Source organism: Phyllostomus discolor, chromosome 2 (genome assembly GCF_004126475.2).
Source record: "Phyllostomus discolor isolate MPI-MPIP mPhyDis1 chromosome 2, mPhyDis1.pri.v3, whole genome shotgun sequence".
Taxonomy (NCBI): domain Eukaryota; kingdom Metazoa; phylum Chordata; class Mammalia; order Chiroptera; family Phyllostomidae; genus Phyllostomus; species Phyllostomus discolor.
The window spans coordinates 203,720,102-203,747,441 of record NC_040904.2 but is presented as its reverse complement, the minus strand read 5'-3'; the positions used below and the strand labels follow the sequence as shown (position 1 = coordinate 203,747,441).

The following is a 27,340-nucleotide window of genomic DNA, read 5'->3' as shown; positions in this document are numbered from 1 at the left end:
ACACACACACACACAGAGACAAAGAGAGAGAGATGGAGAGAGACTTGAATGTGAGAGACAAACACTGATTGGTTGTCTTCCATTCGTGCCCCAACCAGGAATCAAACCTGCAGCCTAGGTATGTGCCCTGACAGGGGATCGAACCTGCAACCTTCTGGCGTATGGGATGATGCTCCAACCAACTGAGCCACCTGGCCAGGGCACAATGTATAATATTTTTGTGATTATGTGGAATAGTATATTCCTTAGTAAGGGAGGAAGAAATGGGAAGTTAGGTTTTGAATCTTTCATGAAAAATGTATAATAATGAAAAATAATGATGATGATGATTAGCCACCATTTTTGAAAGGTTCAGCCCACTGTCCTAAGCACTTTACACGTATTATGTCATTGAATCCTCACAACAGCTCCATGAAGGAGGTGTTTTTTTCACGAGGAAACTGAGGTACAGAGGCATAGATCCACAGCTGGTGCAAATTAGAACTGAAGCCAAAGCAGTCTGACCTGGGAACCCAGGCTCTTAACCACCATCCATATCGTTAGCCTGTTGACACTTCCTAACATTTAACTTTTGGGAATCAAATCATCTTTCTTAATTGACGCATGAAGATTTGCTGCATGTGTCACATGAAATTCCCCTATGAAATCACTCAGTGCCAGTCATGTCACTTGCTCATCCGATGAAGGCGTTAGCAAACATTGGCTTCACACAGAGCGTAAAGCACTCGCCAGTGGTTCCGCATGAACAACTCAGCTTCTAGCAGGTGATTAATACTCTCTTTTTGAAGAGGTGCTCACTGGACTCTGCCTTCTCACCCAGGCATGCGATTTGAACTGTGCGTAGACTTTGCAGTCTGAATTTAGACCCAGGCTACTCGGTAGAACAAAACCGGGTTCTGTGTCAGTCCCGGGGGACACAGCTCACCAGGCAATCGAGGCCATGTGTGTGAGCGTTCGGAAGGGAGCACTGAAAGAGAGAAAAACATTTCAATGACTTAATGTTCCGCAATCCTTAAAGACACAGTGAAGTCATCGTTTTGGGAAGAACAGCGTTTATGACTCAAATTTTGTTTGGAATTGCAATCGTTTTGAATTCCGTGCGGTGGGCTGCGGGGGAGACAGACGCGCCGCTGCGGAGGTGGTAGCGCGCGGCCCTGCCCCGGAGCCTGTGGGGCGGAGACGGTTACTGATCCACCATCAGCTAACAGATGCGTAGGACGCACTCGAAATCCTGGCTCCGAGAAACATGCAGCAGTGCGTCGTTGTCTGAAAGCGTTCAGTGATGCCGACTGAAGAAAGGCTGTCGTTGCGTGTTGTGTGTGGTGCTCACAGTGGAGTGTGTGGGGCGGAAGAGTGGAAAAGAAGAAAGGAATTCGAGGAACTCCCGGGAGTTTTAGAAGTAGTAAATTGTAAGTAGCCATTAAAAATTTAACTTTGTAGGATGGTACCGATGAGGGAAAAAATCGGATACTTTTTTGAAATGCAAAAAGCAGGATGCAAGGCAGTATACAAGGTGAGCCTATTTTTGTTTTAGACATATGTGAGCGTGTGTATATAAAATATAGTAATGCCAACATATGCACACACATGTGATCAGTGATTATCTCTGGATGGTGGGTTTCCAGAATAATTTTGTTTCTTTTTGGCTTTATTATTATTATTTTAGTTTTTGCATTGAACGCACATTGCTTCTGTGAAAAAAAAAAGAGAGAGAAACAGTGAAAGAGACACGGTGCCAGTGGATGTCAGGAGCAGTTTCAAATGAGCTGTACAAGAAGGGGCAGTCAGGATACTTCCATGCGCGAAGACCATTGGGTGGCAGCTAAGTAGGTGTTGGGGTGGCTTTGAGAGTAGGTTTAGCTTGAACGTCAAGCTGGACTTAGAGCCCTTCAGAAAACGCTCGTTTAAAAAAACAAACAAACTGGCATTTGAATAAAAACACATACCGCCCTGAGCAAAGGGTAGAAGAGAGACTTGATTGCAGGGAGTAAAGGTGGAGAGTCAGGTCATTGTTTCAGTTTGATGCCAAGGTAATTGAGTAATATCAACACTGTGTACCTGTAGTTTATCTAATCTGCATGCAGCGTCTGGTCGCCAGCTTGTGCCCCGGAACAGACTGCGCAGCCCCGTGTATTGAGGGAAAGGGCGGTTTGGGGAAGGTAGGAGATCTGGCGTCACCTGCCTGGGCGAAGATGTCCCAGCGAGGGGAGGTGTTGGGCCAACGTCCGTGGAAGACCCCAGTGTAGAAGCTGCCCGCTTCCTCACCCAGTGGAGGGTGCCGTCTCCTGGTGTGAGCTGCCCTCCGCGTGACCTGCTGCCTCAGCTCCAGGCTGGGGGAGAGGAAAGGGTGGCAGAGAAACAGAAGTGTTCTGAGTGAGTATTTGACACGGGGTAGCTGAAAATGATGAGATGCTGTCAGTCTCAAATGGAGATGAACAATGATAGCCTTACAGGTGGCAAGTTATTTCCTTCTCTCTTTTCTTAAAAAGTTTCGTTTTTGCTTTTAAATGTTGACGCATCAGCTTCCTCTCTTCCTTTCCCCCCTCTCAGGAAGAAGACTTTTAAAACTTGGACGCATTGGCATCCTTTCCATACCTTGAAATTCTGGAAGCTTGTATTTTCGGTTTAATTATACAGAGAGTCAAGTGCATGCTTTCAGTAGGTCCCAGAAGTGGATTTGCATTTTTAAAACTGAATTCTTTCTAGGAGTGCAAGGATGTGTGAAGGGTGAAAGTGTGAAAGTATACTTTGTATAAGTTCAGAATAATAATTTCTGCTCATTTGAAATGCTGATGAATTCTACTTATCTGGTTTCTCAATTTAAGTATTTCAGATCTATAAGTACCAGAGAAAAACAGCGAGGAAATGAACTATGTTTTACCCAAGTGTGCTGTGTCAGTTTATAAAACAACATATACAAGAAATGTTGGTTTCAAAAAAAAAGAATTAGAATACCAGTACCAAAGAAAATAAAACTAGGAGTGTAATGTTAAGATGAATAAATTGATCATAGATTTGAGTTTCAGATGTAGCTGTAAATTTCTTAGCTGCTAAAGTTTTAAAAAGAAGGGTGCCTCAATCTTTATTAAAGGAAAGTAGAAATACCAGTTGTCAGTAGCATGGCTTTCTGTAATTGTAATTTCTAAATAAAGATTCATGAGGAAGTGATGTGTTCTCAGTGGTAGTTTGCAGGAAATTAATGATTGACAGTTACATGTCAATTACAGGAGCAAGTTATTAACTATTGGGGAGCTTTTTAAATAAGATACAGGTAAGCAATGTTTAATATAGAGTAGAGGAAGCCTAATATTTTGTTGTTTAAAAACAGTTTTTCAACCTTAAAACAGAGTTCTCTGATTCAACTCGCTTGCTGTCCAACCAATTCATTAAGTTGTTTTAAGCAGTGGCAGTAACTGATTTTTCTGGCAATTGTGTGCTTCCTGTATTATAAAAACAAAGCAAAGAAAATACACAAAAAAACAAAACTGTGTATTATTATCAATTTAATGGGAACACCTAGTTAAATGAATTTTTTTTCCGCCTGTTTCAGTTGACTGGTTTGATAGGGGCTGGATATAACCCAGCTGATGGCACTCGGTGGAATAACTGTACTTTGTTTATGCAATACGTTTAGTTTAGCTCTGGGACACACGCCTTGTTTACTCTGTCAACATTTTCTCAGCAAGTACAAACGGTTTAACCATCGGTTGTCGTTGAGTTGATTCATTGGCTTGTTTTTGTCGTATCTTTCTTCCAAACAAAGCATTCTTTAAAAAATTCTTTTGTGTGTGTGTGTGTGTGTGTGTGTGTGTTTTAGTGGGGGTTGTGATTCTGAAAACCAAATCAGTTACCCTGGGTCTGGTTTCTTTTTTCTTTTTTAATTTTTATTTTGGCAATGTTTATCAAAGCTGGGACAGTGAAACAAGGAAGGGCCTAGAATAGAAGAAGCGAGGGAGAGCCCTAGGTGGGGCTGCTCTCGAGCCCCAGAAAGGTCACGGGAAAGAAGTGAGCCAGGGGCGGGGCTGCTGGCAGCTCAGTGGGAAGTCAGATGAAAGATGGCCTGGGGGACAGGTTCAGGGGGTTAGGCTGGGACGAGCTGCCGCTGCCCATTGCTCCCCTAGTGGCAAGTCTCTTGGGGTCCCTTAGAGGGTAGGAGGTGCACACCTTTGGGGGAAGGAGAGGGGGGAGGGAAAGGCACAGGTGTGCCCCCAGGAGGGAGAGCGTGCCTGTGTCTGGTTTCTTCTGAAGAATTATTTGAGCTGTTTTGAGTATTTATCACACTGAAAGTTTATGAAACCCACTGATGATATCTCTGGGCCTAGGCAACTTTTTAAACAAATATTTAGCTGTCTTTGAGGCATACAGAAACTTCAGGATTGCTAGATTTTATGACGTTCGTCTTTTGTGTCAGTGGGCAGCCTTAGAAATGAGCGATTGTTTTATGGAATCTGCTAGCTCGTGGATGTCAGTAGCTGAATCCTGTCCATAACCTCTCAAGCTTTTGTGTTTGGTGGAAAACATCCAGACCACCAGTTTTACAGCTGCCACGAGTGACTGCAATGGCAGTTCATTGCCCTTTCATTTTCCTACCATTTTTCTTAACTTGACCAGAAAGTTTGACACCACTACCTATTAGCTAAATGTGTACGTGAGTGCTCGAATCCAGTTTAACCAGACGGTTTCCAGTTTAAGCCGCAGAAGTCAAGGTTGTTTGTTTTTTTGTTTGTTTGAGAAGCTAACGCTGTATTTCAGCCAAAAAAGGGGTGGGGGCGAAGGGAGGTGCTTTCATTCCACTTCAGGGGTGGGTCTTTGGTTTAGGGAGGACTGTGTTTGTGCGGTAGCATTTCTTATAGTTCAGTTTCCAAGCACTCTTAAATGAGCCGAACAATGGTACAAATTATAGGACAGGGTATGTACATAGATGACTATAGCTCGGCTGTGTTTGGAGCCATTTGAGACTGAGACCTCACAAAGTTTGTGGGACAGTTACTGAGGGGCTTCCCCTCCTCCTTCAGCATTGTTACCCTGGGAGAGTTCCATTTCCTTGGAGAGCTAGAGGAAACGGGCAGGAGAGAGCCATACTCTTTTTTTTTTTTATCACACATTGTGAACGATACCATGGGTTACACCTCTGCCCAGTAGCAGCAGAACGTTTAGAATTCAGGAGATTTCTTTTACATCACCCTGTTGATTTTTAACTTTTGCGGGTCAAGTGATATATTAAATATCACTTAGAAAACAGAATGTCCTTTGTGCTCTGTGGGAATTGGCAGTGGGAGACCAAATGGATACCTTTCTTTTAACAGAAGTTTTCTTTTTTTTAAACTGTAGGTCATAGGAAAATTGCCAACTATGTTTTGAGCATTTTATGCTGACTTTTCTCTCCTCTCTGTCCCCTTAACCCCACATTAACTTGGGTAGATTTCTTTGAGGTAGTATGCTTTCCCTGTGCCCTTTTGAATGAGGTGAAAGTTCTTGGGTGTTGGGAACCATTTGGTGTAACGTGTAGAAGGAGGAAGCCTGCAGAAAAGAGGTTTGTAGCTGAGGGAATAATAATTTACCTGGTTTAGGTAATCTAGCAGAAGGCACTGGGTCAGTGTGAAATAAGGAGTCACCCAAAATAAGCAACACAGGGAGCTCAGTGGATGAGAATGACGGAATCGAAGGGCTGACGGTGAGAAATGGTTTCAGTGATAGCGGTGGGGCCAGCTCACACGGAGAAGGGGGGGCCTTTACTATGATCCAACAGTGGGGCTGGGCTGTCCTCGTGGGCCCTGAGGACCCCTCAATGGTGAAGGAAGGGTTTGGCCGTGAGGCCCTGGCAGGACGGCGGAGAGCAGATGGGAGGAAACCAGAGGGGCGGCTGCTGAACAGCTGGTTGGCATGTGTACTGGGCAGTGATTTGGTGGTAAATTCTTCAGGAAAGGGGAAATATGGATCAACAATGGAAACGCTGAGGAGTTCAGATGGTGTCACTGACATCTAAAAAGCTTTTGAAAATAGTTTTCGCTTGGATGGAAGGTGTGAATCACTGAGCGAAGTTGATGAGGATTTAAGTTTGGACCTTTCAGATGAGCTGGTCAAAGACAAGTGAGCAGCCGTAACGTCACCCTGCTGTTTGGGTGCCGCAGAAAGCGGATTAAATAGACACGATCCTTCTTTATGAACCTGTTGTACAATAAAACAGTTAAGTACTTACTGGGTATTGGTTAAAAGGATGTACCAGTTTTCTTTTTTACAAAGCAAGGAAATAATTTGTATAACATCAGTTTCAGCCCAGTTTTGTTTGGCATGATCTCTCCACAAGCTGATTTTACTGAGCACATAATACATCCTGTGTGGAGACTATCTACATTTTAGTCACAAAAACAGAAGACATGTTCAAAAACAGATTAAAGGAGCAGGATGCATGCTGTGGAGTGGCAAGAGTAAAAATACATAATAACCACAATTAGACTTCTAGAGCATATTGTGTGTGTGTGTGTACATAGCTGTGATAGGACTGTGGTTTTATCTTTATTCATGCAAATGTAAAATGTCCACCTGATCAACAAGTTCTGAGATTTTTTTTTCACTAAATGCTATAATTACTGGTAATAGATTACACAAAAACCTTTTTATCGTGATGGGAAGATAACAAAGTAGCCACCTCCCGGATAACGGGGGCTTAGTCATCAGGCGTGACTGGGGCCTGCTAACTCCCTGCTCTGCTGGGTTTTCCAAGGGCTGTTGCTCATTCAGCCTTTGCCGTGGAGCTGGATGCGCCTCCAGCACAGCGGGCAGATGTCCTCCAAGACTCACCACACGGGCCACATACTTCTTTTTCTTTCTTTTTTTTTTAAAAGATTTTATTTATTTATTTTTAGAGAGGGAAGGGAGGGAGATAGAGAGAGAGAGAAACATCAATGTGCCGTTGCTGGGGGTTATGGCCTGCAACCCAGGCATGTACCCTGGCTGGGAATCGAACCTGCGACACTTTGGTTTGCAGCCCGCGCTCAATCCACTGAGCTACGCCAGCCAGGGCTACACTTCTGTTTCTTAACTTTGACAAATAAGGAGCTTTCGTAGGAATGCTTTCTGGGTTCGTACCTAAATTGAATGCATCACTGCAGTATTATTTTCATTTAAGCCCACGGTTCCCTGACACAGCCACTCTGTGGGCAGTGCTGGCCCAGGACAGAGCTTTTTCCTAGGGTCGTGGAGCTTTTCGTACATTTCAATGTGTTCGGCGGAAAGGCTGTCTTTTCGTCTGAGATTTTTGTCCTTTCTACTTTTTTTTTTGGTGTTAAAATGTAAACCTAATTCTTAGAGAAAGATTTTTAAAGATCTTTCTAGATTATATGGGTATACATTTAATTTTTTTCTAGTGTATTGTCATAATTGATGTAGACCACTGTGTGAGTTTTAAGTGGTCCGTGGTACACACCTGTGGAAGGAAATTTCTACTACCAAAGTGCATCGTTTAAAAAAAAATACTGTTAGGACAGAAACACCACTCAGACTAGCTTAATCAATGAAGGAGTCTTATGGGCCCATGTAATCGGGGCGCTCAAGGGTGGAGTGGACTTTAAATAAATGAAACAGAAGTCAGTCCTCATTATGTTGTCAGGACCCTGTCATCATGGCCTAGCTCTGGTTCTTCTTCTGTGGATCTTCTTCGAAAGTAGGTGGGCTTCCTCCAAGGGCTGGTGATGGTGGTGGCGGCAGAAGGAACCTTTTCAGTGAGTGCTTCAGAACGACGTTATTCCAAAGGGAAGTGAGAGAACTCTCCCAGAGGCCTTCCGCTCTCAGCCCTGGAAGTGACTCATTCCTTGCTAACTCCTTCCTTCACAGCCTTCCTCACAACGTATCTCATTCCTGTGCTCACCTGGTTGTTTTCTCTCCCCATAAGAAGCAGGAATGGTGCCCGCTTTGCTGATTGTGTAACCTAGCAGGCACTCAGCAAATAGTAAGCCAACACATGCGTGCATTCCAGGGAAGGACTCAGATCCCACTCAAGCCGCCTGTCGTGAATTATGGGGTCTGGGGGGCAGGGGGCTGTGACTGATAGACCTACCAGCACCTCATGGCTTAAGGGAAGGATGGTTTCACAGCACAAGGAAGTGGAGATACCATGAGCTAAAAAAGTGGGGGAGGAGGCTGAGCAAACAACAAAAATACATGTCCACCATCTGCGTTCTACACCCTCGAAGCATGGTTTAATATTTCACCCGAGGGTCCAGTCTGCTGTGTAAGATCATGCGTGTCCTGCAATGTGGGTGAGGGGATGCGGTGGGGCTGAAATGCAGCCCATGGCTCCACTCGCGACCTTCCTTTTTCCACGAGGCACTCTGTAAATGCACAGAAAGGCTCTGTGCGGCCTCTGTGCGCAGTGACCCTGGCTGAGTATCTGTCTCTCCACCTAATCTTCTGAATGGCTTATACCGAAGTCAGAATACCAGGAGCAGAAGTAAGACCTGGAGGTGTCTCTGCTTCTGGATCCCACTGGCCAGCTCGGCGGAGACTCTGTGCTTAGCCACATCCTGCGTATCTCCTCAGAGAGATGACTTGCCTGGGGAAATTCCTCTGTGACTTTCCTTCCCTCCCTTCCATTTTTTCTGTTGGTCAAGCATCCTGAGAATGCATTTCGAGCTTTCTGGATTTTTGGGTGACCGAGTGGTGACACGGACACTGTCATCCTTCTTTCTGGTTTATCTACATCTCTCCGCATTTCCACCTTGCTCAAGCTGATCGTTTTGCTTCAAGAAGAGGAAACTACCTTTATCTCCATTGCTTGCCCTTCGGCGGCATAGAATTGTCTGAAAGCTCAGTCTCTTTGAGGTTTATTTTATATTTTGTTTTGAGTAAAGATGTCTTTGAGGCAGTGAAGTGCTCACTGTTTAAAAAGAGGTGTGTGGGTGGGAGGAAGAGAAACTCCATCTGACTCATGTTGGGGCTGCTGGGAATCTCCTAAGTTCCAGACCTACGTACAGCGGAGCCACTCATTGCATGGACGGTTTGCAGACAGCTCTGCCAGCCTTATTTATCTCTCTTCCTGGGGCTGCTTAGCTGCTTCTCTGCTTCACTCTGGGTGTTGCTTCCATTCGCCTGATTTTCTTTGATCGCTGACTTACTCTGCAGGTGGCCACAGTTGGCCTCCGGTGCTTACTCGACTCATTCGATTTGCAGTGCAGGTCCATAGGAAGTCTCCACCGACATCACCCCAGGAGCTTGAAAGATAACATTTACAGGCCTCTGACATAGATATCCTCGGTCAGTAGGAAGGGGGTCCTAGAATCTGTACTTTAAGGTTGCTCCCCAGGAGGACTGTCCAGACCCCTCCATAATTACGGGAGGGAAAGAAGGAAAATGAGTGAGGGATGACATAGGTGAGCCACGCCTTAGCACCCACTTGTCCCCCATGTAGCCCCTTTTCTTTTTCTCTCTGCCATTCCTGGCATCGATCTTCCTATTTAAGGAGAAGAAATGGACATTCTAAGGCACTGCACACCAATATTGCAGAGGATAATGATTTTCACTAGAAGCGGCATTCTGGCAGCAACCATTCTTAGGCTACCTCGGTGGGTGGGCAGCAGGCAGTGGGGCGATGTGTCCCTGATCAACTCATCGCCAGGTTCCTGAGAAACACCTGCGGCCTGTAGCTCCATGGTGATGATAGCTTTGAACGCATTTGCAGCTGTGGCAGCAGCTGTTCAAATAGGCCGTCTCCCTGGGCAGGTGGGGCATGACCTTGCCGCTTCAGTGCCCATCACTCCCGAACCACAGCGTGCATGTGCCTGTGTCTCTTAGTCCAAAGTCTCTAGAGGGAATCTGGTCACTGGCCAGGGGCCTGCTCTGGAATTGTGGGTCAGAGCAGACTTGGAGACGTGCATTCAGTCATAAGTGCAGTGCAAGCTTCCTTCTGGCTGGCTTGCAAAGTACAGGATTAAATGGATATTTGTAATCCCCTTTCCTAGATAACAGAGGGATTGTATTCCTAAATCAATTATAATGAATTTTTTTTTGTATGTCAGAGCTACAAATATGACACCAATCTAATTTATGGGAAATAAGTGTACCGTATAATAGTCAAGATATTTAACCAGCATCTTTATGGCAGACATTATTCTTGTCCTCGTAATTGACTAACCAAATATATATTAAGGTGTAAATAACATCACATGGTTTATTATTTAATGTGCTTAAAATATAACATCGTATGCTGCACCCTTTACAGTGTACGGACATATGAAAAAGTCTGGAGCAGTGTGGTTCTCAGTCCTCGCCACAGAAGTGGAGGCTGTCCCCTGAATAAATTTGTTTAGTGTTGAACTTCTGGGACAGTTGAAGGCTTTACATAGGTGTTAATTACATAAAATATGCAAAGATAAGAGGGACGTAACCCAGACCTTGCAGTACCAAACATTGTTCTGCATGGCATTTCTGCGTCCAGAGCCGTGTGGCAGAGCGGTGTGGCAAACCCGCGTGGCACACGCGGTTTACGTGTGCAGCCGGTGAAGCCGGTGGCAGTACCTGAGGGCTGGTTTAAGGACACAGCGCTTTATCACTTCGACTATGAAAATCTGAAGTATCGAGATGGTGCATCTGATTTTTTAAAATTATTTTTTCTTTCCCAGATCCAGTCCCTGTGGGGACCTTCTAAACATCCCTTATTAGTGGGAACGCTATTTTCTACAGAATGAATTCAGCATCTGCATTTAAACCAGCGTTCCCGTGACTCCCAATTCCCCAGCTGCGGCTCATGAAGCTTGCGATCTGAGGCGTGCAGGGTCGCCTGCGATGACAATATGACTAATAGCAAGGGAAGATCTGTTACTAATCCAACGAGCGGTGGTCCGAGTAGCGGAGGAGGTTTTGGAGACTGGACTAGAAGCTTAGACACAGTGCAGTCCGATACGTTTTTAAACTTTCTGCTGAGTATGGTTCCAGTAATTTACCAGAAGAGCCAGGACGACAGGCACAAGAAAGCGAACAGCATTTGGCAGGATGGGCTGTCGACGGCGGCGCAGACTTTCGGCGCGCGCTCCGAGCCGCACGTGGAGTATCACAGCTTCTCGGAGCAGACCTTCCACGGCCACGGCCACGGCCACGGCGGGCGCCCGCCCACGGGCGGCAGCCAGACGTACGACGACTACGCCAACTACAACTACTGCGACGGCGAGGAGGCCTCAGAGACCTGTGCCATGCTGCAGGCCGAGGATGCGTCGAGTGATGGGGAGGAAGACGTCCTGTTGGAAGCGAGCCCGAAGGTCCCGAAGGAGTCCAGCGGCGTGATGGCGCTGCAGATACTGGTGCCGTTTCTGCTCGCTGGCTTCGGAACCGTTTCCGCGGGCATGGTGTTGGATATCGTCCAGGTAGGTTTTCATCCGTAACTTCGCCCTTTTCGGTATTTAAAGTTCCGCATGAGGGTTACTCATCTCAGGCATTTACTTTAGATTTACGTTGCTGCTTAGGAAAATGAACTGATGTTGACTCTGGGAGAGAATTTGCTCTTTGTAGGTGCTTTTCTGTTTGTTTTCCATTAGAAGTTCTAAGAGAATGGTCTCGTTCTGACCATGCAGTGTGTCTTCATGAAGGATTGCGATAATGAAGTTACCCCAAAATGGGTTCAGACAATACAGAGTGTTAAATTAAAGACAAAAAGTCTTCCCTATTCCTCATGTCCAAACCACACTCTCCCTCCACAGGTTACCATTGCTATGAATTTGTTGTGGACACTTGCAGGCCTTTCTATGCAGACGTGTGTACATGTGGGCAGAGCTTTTATTTTGCAAAAATAAAAATGAAATGCGCTACATATTTTTCTGCAACTTCTGTTCATCGCTTAGTAATACATCTTGAACATCTTCTCAAGTTAGTAACACAGATATTCTGCATTTTAAACTGAATGCTTGATGTTTCATTGTATGCATATGCCAAAATTTACTTATTCATTTCCCCATGCTGATACTTTAATAAATATCCTTATAAATATATTTTTATAATCTTATGCTAATGTTTTCATAAAATAGATTTTTTAAAAAAAATTGCTAGGCCTCAGGGTAGGTATATGTGTTTAAAATTTAATAGGTCCTATTCAATTGCCTTTCAAGTAGTTTGTACCAGTAAGTACTTTTATTTTTCTGTGCCTTTATCAACATTGGATTGTCTTGTTTTTTTGTTTTTGACAATTGATAAGAAAATGTTATCACATTTTTGTTAACATTCTTAAATTATCATTTAGTATTTTTTTATTGGCTCTTTTTATTTTTTTCTGTTAATACATATGAATTACTTTTTTGTGTCTTTTATCCATTTTTAAAATGTTTGAGGTCTGTCCAGAAGGTATCCAGCCACGTACTGTGAAAAATAGAGGCATTTATTGAAGAAGATACAAGATACAAGAAACATTGTATATAAGACAATGAAACCTTAGTCCTCTTCAAAGTAGGCGCCTTGGGACGTCATGCAGGTCTCCCAGTGGCCATCAGCTGTCCCATCATATTTTGCTGAATCTTATCAATGGTCTGAAATCTCTTTCTATTCAAGGGTGATTTCAGTTTTGAGAAAAGTCAGAAGTTGCAGGGCACCAAATCTGGGTGATATGGGGTCTCAGTTACCTGGGTGTTCGATGTTTCACCAAAAAACTCTGACACATTGTTGTGATGAGCCTGCCAGTCACCAGTTGCCCATAGCTGTGGCCTTCTGAATCTTCCAAATAGTTTCCACGGAGGAGTGTTCAAGCTTAATGCAAAATTTGATGAAGATTTGTTGTTCTACTTGCTCAATCATTTTGAATGCAACAGCCACACAGTACACATGCTCACTCAACAGCATCTACCGCCCCCACTGACTAGTACAGTGAAGTTGTCATTGTTCACACATGTGCATTCCAGCCCATTCTCTCCTTCTCTGCCAAGTTTTATCCATGTTGCACAAACCGTTCTCATTATTTAATAATTGCTGGGCTTTTTCTGGACAGAACTTGTATATGCTACTTACTGACTTGTAGTTCTTAATGTAGTATAGTAACAAAATTGCCTATCATATAATTATTTTTCTACAGCAGTACATTGTTAAACTGTGTCATTCTGTCACTATCAGCTTTTACTCGTCAGTCAGAGACAGACTGGCTCTGGGAAAGTCTTAGATTCATTGTCCTGTAATGTGCCGGTCTTCCATTGTCTGCTCCCTAAAAGAAATGTCAGGTCCTTTGTGCCTCTGAGATGCTTTCAACGGTTAACATTGTTATCTAAGTGGAAAACTACATAAGTAGAAATGTAATTTTTCCACCATCAGACAGAGAAAGAATATGTAGAGAACTGTGTTAAGAAGTATGTTGAGCCCTGGCTGGTGTGGCTCAGTGGATTGAGCACCACCTGAAAATGGAAAGATCGCTGGTTTGATTTCCAGTCAGGGCACATTATGGGCTGGGTCCCCAGTTGGGGGCTTGCGAGAGGTAACCAACAGATGTTTCTCTTCCTTTCTTTCTCCCTCCTTTTGACTCTCCCTAAAAGTAAATAAAAATAAAATCTTTTTAAAAAGAAGTATATTGAATTTTTGAATGAACTATATTCATGGGGGCCCATACCTATCTGTTCACTTGAAATATAATTTTTTCAAGTTCCTACAGTAGTATCAGAGTTGCCGGAATCAATAAGCTAATTTGGTAGACTTTTTTTTTGATGTATCAATTATTGTGAAGAAGCACTAAACATTTAGCTATGGAATGGTATGTATAGGAATAATGTGTTACAGCATAGATCGTTAGGCAGAATGTTTACATAGCTCATTATGTAAATACATCCCTCTGGTGTAATGTTTACTTACTTCTTGATACTGTGCTATTTGAGAGAACAACACACGCATAATTGGAAAAAGCCACTTTTGTGATTTTGAGAACTTTAATACGTACCCCTAAGCCTGAGGACTTTAGAGTGGGTGTGTTGACCTCGTATCCAGCAAGTTGCTAAAATCATTTAGTAATTTTAACAATTTTTTCCTTAAATTCTTTGGAATTCCTTCATCGTAATCCTGTTATCTATGAATAATGACGGTTTTATTTCTTTCTAAATCGTATACATTTGAACTCTTTTCCTTGCCATTCCGTACTGGCTAGGACTTCCAAAGTATTACACCATAAAAAGGAAGTGGTAAGAGCAGGAAACCTTGTTTTATTCCAGATCCCAGAGAATAAGTTTTCAGTAGTTCGTCATGAAGCAGGGGGCTGGCTGTTGAGTTTTGTAATATTCGCTATCAGATTAAGAAGATTGTTTTTTAGTTTGCTCAGGTTTCTTTTTGTAAAATCATGACTGGAGGTTGAATTTTATCACATGCTTTTTCTTATATTTATTTTCTATTTTATTTCCTGCTATGTTGACTTGTATTGGTTAAGCCACCCTTATATTTCTGAGATAAATGCAACATGGTCATGATTTATTGTTGTTGTTTGTATAAAATTCTGATTGTTAATATTTTGTTTAGAGTTCTTGCATTTATATTCATGTATAAGATTAGCCTATAACTGTCCTCATAATGGCACGGGCAGATTTCCTATTAAGGTAGTGCTCGTCTCTTAGATGAATTTGAAAATGTTCTCTGTTTATCTCCTACTCTTTTTTAAATTTTATGTAACTGTTGCTATTTCTTTTTTAAGTACTTGGTATAATTTCCTGATGAATGCATCTGGGCCTGCAGCTTTCTTTGTGGGAATATTTTTAATTACAGCTTGAGTTTCTTTAAAGATTTTATTTATTTGTTTTTAGAGAGAGGGGAAGGGAGGGTGAGATGGAGAGAAACATCAGTGTGTGAGAGATACATCAATCTGTTGCCTCTCACATGCCCCCAGCTGGGGACCTGGCCTGCAACCCAGGCATGTGCCCTGACTGGGAGTCAAACTGGTGACCTTTTGGTTCGCAGACCAGCAGTCAATGCACTGAGCCACACCAGCCAGGGCTCAGCTTGAGTTCCTTTAAAAGTCACAGGGCTCATCAAATTTTCTATTTCTTTTTGTGTTACTTTTGGTAAGTTTTCACATTTTCTTTTAACTGTTGCATCCCTAGAAGTATCTCTAGCAGTGGGGGGTTTAAACAACAGACATTGAATTCTCACGGTTCTGGAAGCTGGGAAGTCCAAAATCAAGGTGCAAATGAAAAGAGTGTCAGAAAGTTCTTTTTATTTTTTTCTTACAGCACTGGGAGGTGTTCAAAAAAGTAACAGAAGTTTTCATTTTAGTCCCTGCGCTACTTGGTCTCAAAGGGAACTTGGAAATGACATTGGCATCTAGACTGTCCACTGCGGTAAGTTTTCCCCACCTCAAAGTGTGTATGGTGAAAACCATGTACACAGTCAGGCTCACTTCCATGAGCCATCTGCCCATGAATGCCAGCCAAAAATTAATTAAGCCATCAGAGGGTATTACTAATTGGTCTCTTGGAAGCCAGTTACATCGCTCCATTATTACACTTTTAGATTCAAAATTTAAAAGACAGATTCTTCTCAAGTGATGATATGAAGCAGTAAGTACGTGTAAAAATATTAAAATAAAAAATATCAGTGAGGGCCACAATCTTAGGCTCATCTGAAAATACTTGAAATGCATCATCAGCAAGCAATGTGTGCAGCTTTAGTTTATGAAAGGATTTCAATGGAACTGCTCCATTACTGTCCACCAAATCTTCAAACCTAAGAATCAAAGAGGTAAGTTTCTTTCTTGTCAAATATCACATGAGCGGAGAGAATGGGTAATGATTTGGCAACACCACCGTTCTCAGCAGTAGATCGGCCAAACCGGCCACAGACAGCCTGGGTTCTCTCGTTTGAGGGTGGGCATCTGTACAGCGTTAAAAACAGGACGTCTGGTGGCCCCAGGGTCAGTCTAGCAGCTCTCACTGTTAAGGAATTATTTCTAGTACTCACCTCGGCAGCACATACACTAAAACTGGAATCTTATGGAGAAGATTAGCGTGGCCCCTGGTGCAAGGATGACATGCAAATTTGCGAAGCATTCCATATTTTAAAAATATTATTTCTAGAAAATTTAATATAAAAGGGTGATACAATTTAAAACTTGCTTAAATTTCTTATTTTTTAGTGTCCCAGAAATTCGTTATGGAATGGTCACATTGGGTGACACTGAATATTGATTTGAATACTTGGGCATTTGACATCCAGCGGGAATGTGTGTCCAGCATTCCTGTAGCTTTTGTCTTAAAATAAAGCTGTTTTGTAGCTTCACCAAGGTTGTCGGAGTTAATCGTTGTATATACATGCGTTCCGTGTGTCATCTTTTCCCAGTGATCTATGCATGCATTACGTTTTGTTTTGTTTTTAAAATTTTTAAAAGATTTTATTTATTTATTTTTTAGAGAGGAAAGGGAGGGAGAAAGAGAGAGAGAAACATCAATGTGCAGTTGCTGGGGGCCGTGGCCTGCAACCCAGGCTTGTACCCTGACTGAGAATCGAACCTGCGACACTTTGGTTCACAGCCCGTGCTCAATCCACTGAGCTACTCCAGCCAGGCTGCATTACATTTTAGAAACTGGTGGATCACCCAGGTAGAACCCAATCCAAAAGGCTTTTCGGCAGGAGAGGAAAATAAAGAAAGATCGTGCAAAGCGTAGGCTTTTTTTGTTTGAGGGAACCCCCCAGCCCCTGGATCTCTTGTGGCAAAGACCCTACAGTCTTACCAGCTTGAGGTAAGGGAGTAAAAAATAAAATAAAATAAAATAAAATAAAGGCAGAAATGCGAGAGGAGCCTATAAAGACAAATATCCTAGCTAAAATTTGTGCGTGTTTGCTTTTCTGACTAAGTGCCTTCTGTGACTTATGCAGAGCTGTAGTGGCATAAAGTTGAAGTTTTGTTGGTTTGAATTATCAGGTAAATAGAGTTTGGAGGTGACAGAGCAGGTGGAAATTGGGGGTGAATCCCAGCAGCAAGAGAACCACAGAGAAGAGCCCCACCCCGAGTCTAGGCAGAAATTCTGCCCAAGCATTTGGCTGGCTGTTGAACTGCACAGGCGCCAAGGAGATCGCCAGAGGGCGAGGCTGAAAGCAGGAGCTGGGAGCTGAGAGAGCCAGGCAGAGATCTGAGCTGCTGCCCATGGGTCCCGTGGAGGGAGACCCCTGGGTCTGTAATGATGAGCCTGTGAAAATTAACCGCCCATTGTAAAGGAAAGCCAGTAATCCTCAGAACAATGTAACAGTCCCAGTCATGGTGCATGTTATTCTGCTGTCTAGTGTTCAACCAGAAAATCACTGCATGTGGAAAGAAACACAGAGGTGTGATTGATTTATATTCAGGAAAAGTGCAATTCCTATTTGCTCATTGGAAAGTGACTGGAAATGGGCCCAGATATTGGATTTAACAACATTTTTCAAAGCTACTAGTATAAATATGTTCAAAGAACTAAAGGGAAAAAAATGTTCAAATAATTAAACAAACATACGTCTTAATGAGTGAACAGACGGGACATCTTAAGAATAATGGATACTATAGAAAAGAATCAAATGTATTATATTGGTGATAGCGGAAGAGAGGATTTGTGAATTTGAAGATAGAAATAATCCAATATGAAGAATGGAGAGGAAAAAATACTGAATATAAACAGAGCCTCAGATACCTGTGGACAATAAAATGATTTGAAACAAGTATATGATTTATTGATATGCTAAATATGGTCAAATGTTAATATTTGACAAAGCTAGGTGGTGGGAATATAATTGCTTGTTACTTTTAAAAGCAGTTATTGCTGTATGATTTTATCTTGCTTTTTTAAAAAAGATTTTATTTATTTATTTTTAGAGAGGGAAGGGAGGGAGAAAGAGAGAGAGAGAGAAACATCAATGTGCAGTTGCTGGGGGCCGTGGCCTGCAGCCCAGGCATGTGCCCTGACTGGGAATTGAACCTGTGATGCTTTGCTTCGCAGCCCATGCTCAATCCACTGAGCTACGCCAGCCAGGGCTTATCTTACTCACTTTTTAAAAAATTAACTTTGTTGAAGTGTTTTGATAGGGATTGCCTTAAATCTATAGACTGCTTTAAGTAATATGGACATTTTAACAATGTGAATTTTCCCAATCCAGGAATGAGGAACATCTTTCCATATTTTTGTGTCTTCTTCAGTTTCTCTCTACAATGTCTGGTAGATAGATCCCAGTGTCTCATACCTGTTTCTTGAACACGAACCCTGAGATAGTTTCACTCTTTGAACGTTGCTTGTCCCTTATCACTCGTCTGAGCAAAAACCCAAGTTGGCAGAGCTACAAACACAAATTTCATCAAGAATTCAGATTTCCAGGCTTAGGAAAGAAATATACAAATTAAGACAGCAGGAACAATTGTTCTAAAACACTGAGAAATCTTACTATTTGCATCTGTTGGATGCTTTGAGACGACAGTCCAGAGTAAGGTTAGAAAACAGAATCTGTTTTTTAGATTGATACAGGAGATGTTGACATGGCACTTAACCTAATAGCCCGAAGACACTGAGCCAAACTCCAGTTTGGCCACGGTTAAAACTACCCACAAATAATAACCCGTATATACTTTTCACTTTACCCATTCACCTATCTTCCATGACCGAACGGATGATGAATTGAAGTCTGTCTCAGTATAGTATTTTTCTTATCCATTTATTTATAAAGATTTTATTTATTTTTATACAGAGGGGAAGGGGGAGACAGGGAGAGAAACATCAATGTGTGGTTGCCTCTCAAGTGCCCCCTACTAGGGACCTGGCCCACAACCCAGGCATGTGCCCTGACTGGGAATTGAACCAGTGACTCTTTGGTTCGCAGGCCCATGCTCAGTCCACTGAGCCACACCAGCCAAGGCTCAGTATAGTATTTTTCATAATGAATGGTTGCTCATTGTTTTCCAAAGACTGTATTAGAAAACTTGTCAGATTTGGATATACATTTTTTTTGAATCCTAAGTGGTTGATAAGTATGATTTGGCTTACAGTGCAATTTAATATGTGAACAATAATCTTTTTTGGAGAGTATTCTTCCACTTAGCTGAAAGATGTATAAACTTCAATAGGGCGATACATGACCAAAACTCACATTGGACTGAGTGTTTTATTGTTAACAGGGTTAGTCATGACTCAAATATAAACTATGGACAAGTGAATGATTTGTTTATGTCTGGGTTTTTGGTCAATAATTTTTCAAATTACAGTACTTTCTTGATGTGGAATTAGATGCTAGCAGCTCAGAATTATCTATTTATATTGGGCCTAAATACATAAAATTTAGGATGGGCATTATGGTGTTAGTTGTAAAATAACATTAGCAGATTAGCAGGCAGGCAGGTGGTACTAGCTGGTCCACTAGTTCTCGTGAGCTAGTAATTAAGAAAAAAAAAATCTTAAATGTCTCAGGCAACCTGCATGTGAGATGCAAGACTGGTAGTGAGTTCAGAGTTATATTTAAAGTCTAATGTGAGTTCAGCAGATTTACTGAAGAATTACCTTTGGCTTTAAGACGTCACATGCTGTTTAACAGAATAGAGAGCGTATAGATTCTTCAGTGATAATATGAAAATTTCCACCTTAACAGGTAAATATCGGGAAGATGGATTCACCCATTGAAAAGTGGAATCTAATAATTGGCAACTTGGCTTTAAAACAAGTAAGTGATGCACGTATTTGTTTATAGACCTTGGATTTACAGCTCTGGGTGCTGCCTGTGGAATGGAGTACATTTTAGTCAAGCCCGCCATCTGATTGTTTCGGGGGGCCCACGACGATGATGTAGTGCTGTGAGAAAGGGGTAGGATGCACGCACATCCGTGACTCCAAAGTTTTCTTTGTCTAGAAATTGCTCATGTTCTTCTAAATATGAAAAATAGGTCACATACAAAATATAGAAAATACTTTCTACCGTAAGTGTGTAGTAGAGCCAGAACTTGAGTTAATATCTGTACAAGTAAATATTTAGCATTTCTTGGCTTAGGTACTATTTTTCTACTTTGATATTTTATACAAATCCTCTTATTTAATTAAACTTTGCTCTTTTTTAATTTTAATTTTTTACTTACTATTTTTGGGGTTTTTATAAGAGTTTATTTCAGTCAAAATGAGGATACATACCCAAGAGCAAGATCTCAAATGTTCCCAAGAATCCTTAACTCTTTTTTTTATATAATGTGGTCAGATGTTTAAGCTGTTTTCCTTAATTTGTGAATAATACTAATGTTAATGTACATGAACACATTCAATTATCCATTATGTACACGTGAATTTACATAGAAATTATCTACAGTTCCTTCTCATTTCAGGTGACTCTCTCTTCTTTTCCCACCACCTTCTTGCATCTCTAGGACACAGGAAGGCAGCCCCCTAAGTAACTCTAGCATTCTAGCAAGTGTGAGCTTAGGAAATGCTTACTTTTTTTTTCTTAAATCCTTACCTGAGGACATTTTTTCATTGCTTTTAGAGAGAGAAGAAGGGAGAGAGAGGAACACTGATTCGTTGCTTCTCATACACACCCCACATAGGGATTGAACCACACACCCTGTGTATTTGCCCTGACCGGGAATCAGACTGGCAACATTTCAGTTTATGGGACAATGCTCCAACCAACTGAGCCACACTCTCCAGGAATGCTTAGTTATTTTAGTGTTAGGTCAACTAGGGCATCATGTTGAGAACATGGTTGCAGAAGAGGAATTTATTATGTTGCATTTCAAAGGCAAGGACATTTTGGAATATAGACTATTAAAAAAATCATGAAACTACTACTAAAGTCAAAAGGTTAGAGATAATAAAATGTGGCATCTAATCTTTATTCTCAGCTCTGACTTTACCCAGCTATATAACCTTTGTTAACTTCCTTAACCTTTCTGGACTTACTTTTCTTCTTTGGAGTCCTGGCATTGCATTAGAGATGTCCGTGATCCTTGTCGGCTTGAAACTGTAGGAATCTGTGCAGAGGTGATAATCAAAATATGTACCAACCAGTAGACTACTATAATTTAATCTATAAATAAAACTTTGAAATCATATTTTTAATTTAATTTAATTTTTTTAAATATCCTAAACTCTTACCAAGTAGTATGCGCTGTATCCATCAAATCATTCCAATAATTCCCATCTCAGCGTTTAGTCTTTGCTTCCACTCTTGGTCTGACACTTTCCCTTGCCATCCTCTCTCCCTGCGACTGTCCGTCAGGGTGGGAGCCAGAGGTGGCTGGGGACCCACCGGTCCCAGATGCCGTGTCCTGAGGTCCATGTCTGCCTGTCTCAACTCCACCCAGAATGCATGAGGAACAGGGAGGCCCACATAGGCCCATCAGGACACAACTGGTGCCAGCCAGTGAGGCAGCTCCTGGTCGGGGCCCAGGGACCCGTGGAGAGAACAGAAGGGAGAAGACAAGAGGGCCAGGCTGGGGTGGTGGTGGTGCTCTGTCTGAGGCTTTGTCTGCTAAAGCCTGGGAAGGGGGAGATGAGCTTGGGGGAAGGGAAGGGATGGGCCAGAAAAACGGCTTCTCTGACTGGCTGGCTGCAGAGGGTAGAGGCAGGGAAGGATGGGAAGGAAGCACAGAGCAGGCTCCACAAGCCAGAATGTGTGCTTTCTGGCTATGCAATGCGATCCCAAGCAGTTGACCTCTTACAGGTTTCTTAACCTGTACAGGGTGGCCGCCTTGACCAGTGTGTCAAATGAAGCAAAGTTCCCACTCCCACTGGAGAACCCTTACGGGACCCGGAGGGCTGTGCCCTGAGCTCAGTCTACTTAGGGCTCCGGCCCCCAATCGCCTCCCCAGCTACTCCTTGAATGCAGACCTAGCTCTTCTCTTGGGTACAATCAGGCATTTCTTTTGCAGGTTCACGGACTAGGACTTCCTCGTCCCAGCTGTGTGCTTCCACATATGTATATGAGTGGAAATGGAAATGTCTGTCACAGGCTCCCTAGCTCTGTATGTTATTTCCAAGAAAAACCTTGGAATTGCAGTGCTAGAATTCACATTAGTAATTGATTGTACTGCTTTTACATATTATAGTATTTACTCACCAGTGTGAAAATGCTGGCCTAGTTTGGCAGTGGGTACAGCCAGAGCGATGCTGACAGCTTGCATCTGAGCTCTGAACCTGTGGGCACATCACCGGGAGCTGATGGAAGATTGTGGGGCTGGAATCCAGGCTTCTGGACTCACCAGCCCTGGCTCTTCGGGCTCCTCTGTCAATTTACTGTGTGACAGGATTAGTTTTTGTTGTTTTTTTTTAAACTCAGAGCCCTGGATTCCAGCACATGGATTAGCTTCGGAAAGCCTGTGAGCACCCAGAAATCCTACTCAAAATACTGTATCTCTATAAAAATTTTTGTTAGATTGTCAAAGGAGTCCATGAGACAAAGACAGTTAAGAATCAGTAAATCAGATGATTCCTTAAGGGTTTCTTTCTTAAAAAAAAAAGAGATTTTATTTAATTTTAGAGAGGGAAGGGAGAGAGGAAAGAGAGGGAGAAAAACAGCAGTGTGTGGTTGCCTCTCGTGCGCCCCCTACTGGGGACCTGGCTGGCAACCCAAGCATGTGCCCTGATTGGGAATCGAACCAAGGGACCTTAATGGTTTCTTTTCGTCTTGCCATTCTACTAATACAATTCTAAGAGTGCCCAGCCAGTGTTACTCTTAGTTGCTGGGTTTGGGGTTGTTTTTCTTTGAGTATTGCTTTATGCCATTACTGTAGGAAACATTTTATGTATTAATGCAGTGCATTTACATCTCAAAATAACCCTTTTAAATTCAATGTTGTCATTGTCATTCCTCAGATTAGGAGCTAAAGTTTCTATACCATTAATCATGATTGTGATTATATATTTAAGGTTTAATGTCTGTCTCTCCCACCGACCAAAAGCTCCCTGAGGGCAGGGACCGAATCTGTTTTGACCTCGGCTGTAGCCCAACGCCAAGCACAGTGCCTGATACATAAGAGATGCTAAGTTGATAGTTGTTGAAGGAATGAATCTGAATAATTTGCCACAAGATTAAGTGCTATATTCAGGAGTCAGACTCTTGTCACTGGATTACAAAATCCATTCTCTTGCCAACACTGCCTCCAGGGTCAGATTTCAATTTCGTGGGTTGTGTGCTTTCCTTAGATGGTCTGTGGATGGCACCATCAAAGTCACTCCTTGTTAAAGAATGGGTTCCTGGCCCCGGTTCCTTACCTACTGCCACCAGACCAGTGCATCTGGAGAGCCCACTCACTGCCTCAGGGAATGTTACAACTAAAAATACAGGGCCCGGCACAAATAACACCCCTTTTTTTATTACAGATTCTTTTATTGCAAAATCATAAGCATGTAATTCTGTAATATAACAAATCACACTCAAGCACTCCAGATGACACTTCAGGTGAAGTGTTCAGATTAAAACTATAAATTATTACACCCATACAATTACCTTAGCAACCACACGCAGGCAGGCGTTACTTCTGCCGGACCCTGTATAGCAGCTTCCCTAAAAGGTAAGGCAGCTCAATGACCATATGCAATACTTTCTTTTGACTTCTTAGATGCATATTTATATAAGCAGATCTAAAAAAAGTGTGTTTTTGAGATGAATAATTCTGTTGGATTTTATGAAAAAAATTTTTTTTTAGGTTCAAGCAACTGTCGTGGGCTTTCTGGCGGCCGTGGCGGCCATTATTTTGGGCTGGATCCCGGAGGGCAAGTACTACCTTGACCACTCCATTCTTCTGTGCTCCAGCAGCGTGGCCACCGCCTTCATCGCGTCGCTGCTGCAGGGTGAGTGCGTTTCACAACTGTCTGCGCGTGCAGTCTTCGATTTCCCCAGCTTGGCCCGTTTCTATTTAAATGACACATGTCTGTAATAAAAGAACATCAAAGAGTCATGTACGAACTTCTAAAATATCTTATTTCAGGAGTATTTACACTTATTGTATGTAAACCTTAGTGCAGAACAGGCTTTCTGAGTTGCCTCCTGGCCTTCTGGGCGCTGGTACGGCTCCCAAACACGACCAGGCGAACAGCTCCGAGAGCCGCTTGTTTCTGTTAACCTAACTGGGAAACCGCTTTCGGGAAATCATGCTGGGGATTTACTGGCTTGCCAGTTCAGCAGCAAGGGTTCTTAGGCTTCTGAGTTCCCAAAGCAGTCTCTCTGCAGAAATTTTTTATTTTGCCTCAACTTTTTAAGACAAAGATTTTATGTATTTATTTTTAGAGAGAGGGGAAAGGAGGGGGAAAGAGAGAGAGAAGCATTGATGCATTGATTGGTTGCCTCTTGCACGTGCTCTGACCACTGGTCTGCAACCCAGGCGTGTGCCCTGACTGGGAATCGAACTGACAACCTTTTGCTTTGCGAGCCAGTGCCCAACCAGCTGAGCCACACCAGTCAGGGCTCCGTAGATATTTTTTAAAGTTTCAGATTTCAAAGAAAACTCTTCAGTATCTCTCTGGCAATACAAATGTAACCATAAGCTTAATATAGCAGGTGGTGGGCTATGGAATTTCAAAGAGTCAGAATTTTTTTTAAATTAACTATATTAGAAATTTTCAGCTGGAGTATCATTTTTAAATATTTGCTAATACAAACTCCACTGGTTTGCTAGAAGAAAATCATGTAGAGTCATTTCCAATCTACAAATGCTGTGAAGTCCTGTTTTATTATAGCCATATTTGGGCTTCCATATTGACTTTTGACTGGCACACCAGTAAAACTAATCTTAAATTGTCTGTCCTCTGCATACTTTTAGTGAGGGCTGGCATGAGAAAATGTATACAGTGAGGTGTAGATGTAAACGTTATCATTTCCCTCCCACTTCTGTGACTGAGGAAAGTTGGGGTTTAAAAGTGTTAAGCGCTGAGTCCCATTTTGATCTTCTCGTCTTCAGCTGTAGGTTCCTAGACAAAAACTTTGGATCGAGGGACTGACTGTCTTTTACAAAGACAACTTCTGACCTCCTGTCCAAAATTTAATTACCTCCCTCCTCTTAGTATTTTAACACTCTCCGTAATACAATGGAACAAGCATTCCTGGCTACCTCAACGTTAAACAAATCTGTTTTTATTGGTGTTCTTCCCAATTGCAATGCATATAAATGTGACTTACCTTTCTTTGATATTTTCATGCTTTATTTGAAGGTTCAAATAAAATCTTTGGGTTTGATGCACATAAGCACGTTACATCTAAGACATACACATTACAAGTCACTACATTTGGAACCTCAGCATTAATGTCATTTCACAGTAGTTTTCAGGTGTCTAAATGCAACATCAAATATCTCGAGTCTCTTATTTGAGAAGTGCCCCCCTGAGGTTTTGTTGACAGGCATTTGGCTGGGCACGAGTGTCGAATGTTTCGTTGGCTGGTGTCAGCTTGCCTAAGCAGTCTAATTGGAATTGAAATGCTGTTTGTCCAGCCTGTGTATTTCAGTGTTTAGGGGGATCGGTTGTCTTTAAAATTATGGGATAAAAGTAACAACTTTCTTTCTTCCAGGAATAATAATGGTTGGCGTTATCGTTGGTTCAAAGAAGACGGGCATCAACCCTGATAATGTTGCCACGCCCATTGCTGCTAGTTTTGGTGACCTTATAACACTTGCCATATTAGCTTGGATAAGTCAGGGCTTGTACTCCTGTCTTGGTAAGTTGACTTGAAACTAAATATAATATGTCCTTGAGTCCCTTTAAGGAAATATTATGATAACAATGCCATGAACCTGTGGTGGCCGTCATCTGAAATAGAACTGTGGGTGAGACGGATTAGGACAATAACTGCCATTTGTTGTATACCTTCTATGTATTATGGTTGTCATATACTTTCTTCTTAGAGTTTAAAACTCTATAAGATTTATCATTTCTAGTTCCAGGTGAGAAAACTGAGGATCATACAGGTTACATATGCTCCCCACTACTGGTAGGAAGGTTGAACATGGTCTGTCATGTTCTGTGACTTCTGCCCTTTCCTCTAAATGTGTAGCCAGCAAGGAGTCCACCCAGTGTCCTGATCTGTGCCCTGGACTACTGTCCCGGGACATAAGGTTATGGTGAGGCTTGAAACTTAGTGATTTTTCCCCAATCAAATACCAGAGTGGCAATTAACAAGAAAAAAAAATCACCATGAACTTTAACCTGAATGTTATGTGACGTTGGAGTCACCTTATAGATGTGATTCCTGATGACAGTGATATTTATAGAATCGAGTGAATTGTTTTACTACAGATTTATAGTCTGGGGCTACTATCAATGTAAATGACTATGATTCATGAGAATTGATTTAGTGCTAACGGTTGTGGTTCATTTTTTTTAGATGCCAAATTTTTTAAAATTAAAACAGATACCCACAGTAATACAAGGAAAAAAAGAGATGGTTTATATGGCAAACCAGAAGCATTTATTCATGTATCATTATATATTTTCACAGATTCTATACAGATTTATGGTATATTTTACAGTAAATTGAAAGTACATTTGGTTTGAAGAAGAGTCGGAGATAAATGTTTTCAAACTAAAGAAAGGGGTTTGCCCCGGCTGGTGTAGCTCAGTGGATTGAGTGCGGGTTGCGAACCAAAGTGTCGCAGGTTTGATTCCCAGTCAGGGCACATGCCTGGGTTGCTGATGATCCCCAGCAACCGCACATTGATGTTTCTCTCTCTCTGTTTCTCCCTCCCTTCCCTCTCTAAAAATAAATAAATAAAATCTTTAAAAAAAAAGAAAGGGTTTTAACTTAATGAAGACAGAAATTATCTACTACTTTTGGAGACATCAAGGGAGACTTCCTATAGTATATAAAATTACCTGAGTCATTTAATGAGTGGCATAACAATACTCGGGGACTGCCGGTCAAGATGGCGATGTAGGCAGCCATGGCTCACTTCTTCACCCCACCACATCAGAGTTACAGCTAAGGTATAGAACATCCATCACTCAGGAACGTCAGAAACTGAGCCGAATGGAAGTCTGACAACTATGGAATTAGTCGTCAGGAACCACATCCACCCAGACTGGTAGGCGGGCCACAGACTCAGAACAGGCTGGTCCAACACCCACAGGGATAAAAAGTCAGGAGGGATGTCTTGGGAGCGGGGAGTCCCAGACCCACACCAGGCCCCCCAGCTCAGGAAGATAAGTCCCCACAACTTCTGGCTGCAAAAACCAGCGAGGATTGAATCGGTGGAAGAAACTGCGGGAGCCCCAAGCAGTTCCTTCTCAGGAACCCACACACAGATTCACCTATTCAGACCCACTCCCTCTGAGCTCCAAACAATATTTGATAAGATTTGATGCATACGTTCGAGGCATATTTTTCTCCTTTAGAAGGTTGTATGTTTCCACTTGAAGTAAGGACAATAAACAATCAATGGCCCACATGCCAGACCTTGTTCCGGTCTACGTGAAAA

General features: G+C 42.4%; 1 protein-coding gene and 1 non-coding gene across 3 annotated transcripts in view; both read left to right on the top strand.

Annotated features, from left to right (window-relative positions):
- SLC41A2 (solute carrier family 41 member 2) overlaps nucleotides 1-27,340 on the top strand; it is an 89,315-nt gene that overhangs the window by 9,409 nt on the left and 52,566 nt on the right. For both annotated transcript variants that reach the window (XM_036019516.1, XM_028532871.2), the window contains exons 2-6: nucleotides 10,617-11,354; nucleotides 15,171-15,278; nucleotides 19,540-19,611; nucleotides 23,582-23,726; nucleotides 25,438-25,584. In XM_036019516.1, the coding sequence (XP_035875409.1) occupies nucleotides 10,788-11,354; nucleotides 15,171-15,278; nucleotides 19,540-19,611; nucleotides 23,582-23,726; nucleotides 25,438-25,584 (1,039 nt within the window). In that variant the 5' untranslated portion in view covers nucleotides 10,617-10,787. The remainder of the gene's footprint in view (nucleotides 1-10,616; nucleotides 11,355-15,170; nucleotides 15,279-19,539; nucleotides 19,612-23,581; nucleotides 23,727-25,437; nucleotides 25,585-27,340) is intronic.
- LOC114514222 lies at nucleotides 15,890-15,997 on the top strand. Its single transcript, XR_003685956.1, has one exon. It is a non-coding gene; the product is annotated as a U6 spliceosomal RNA (small nuclear RNA).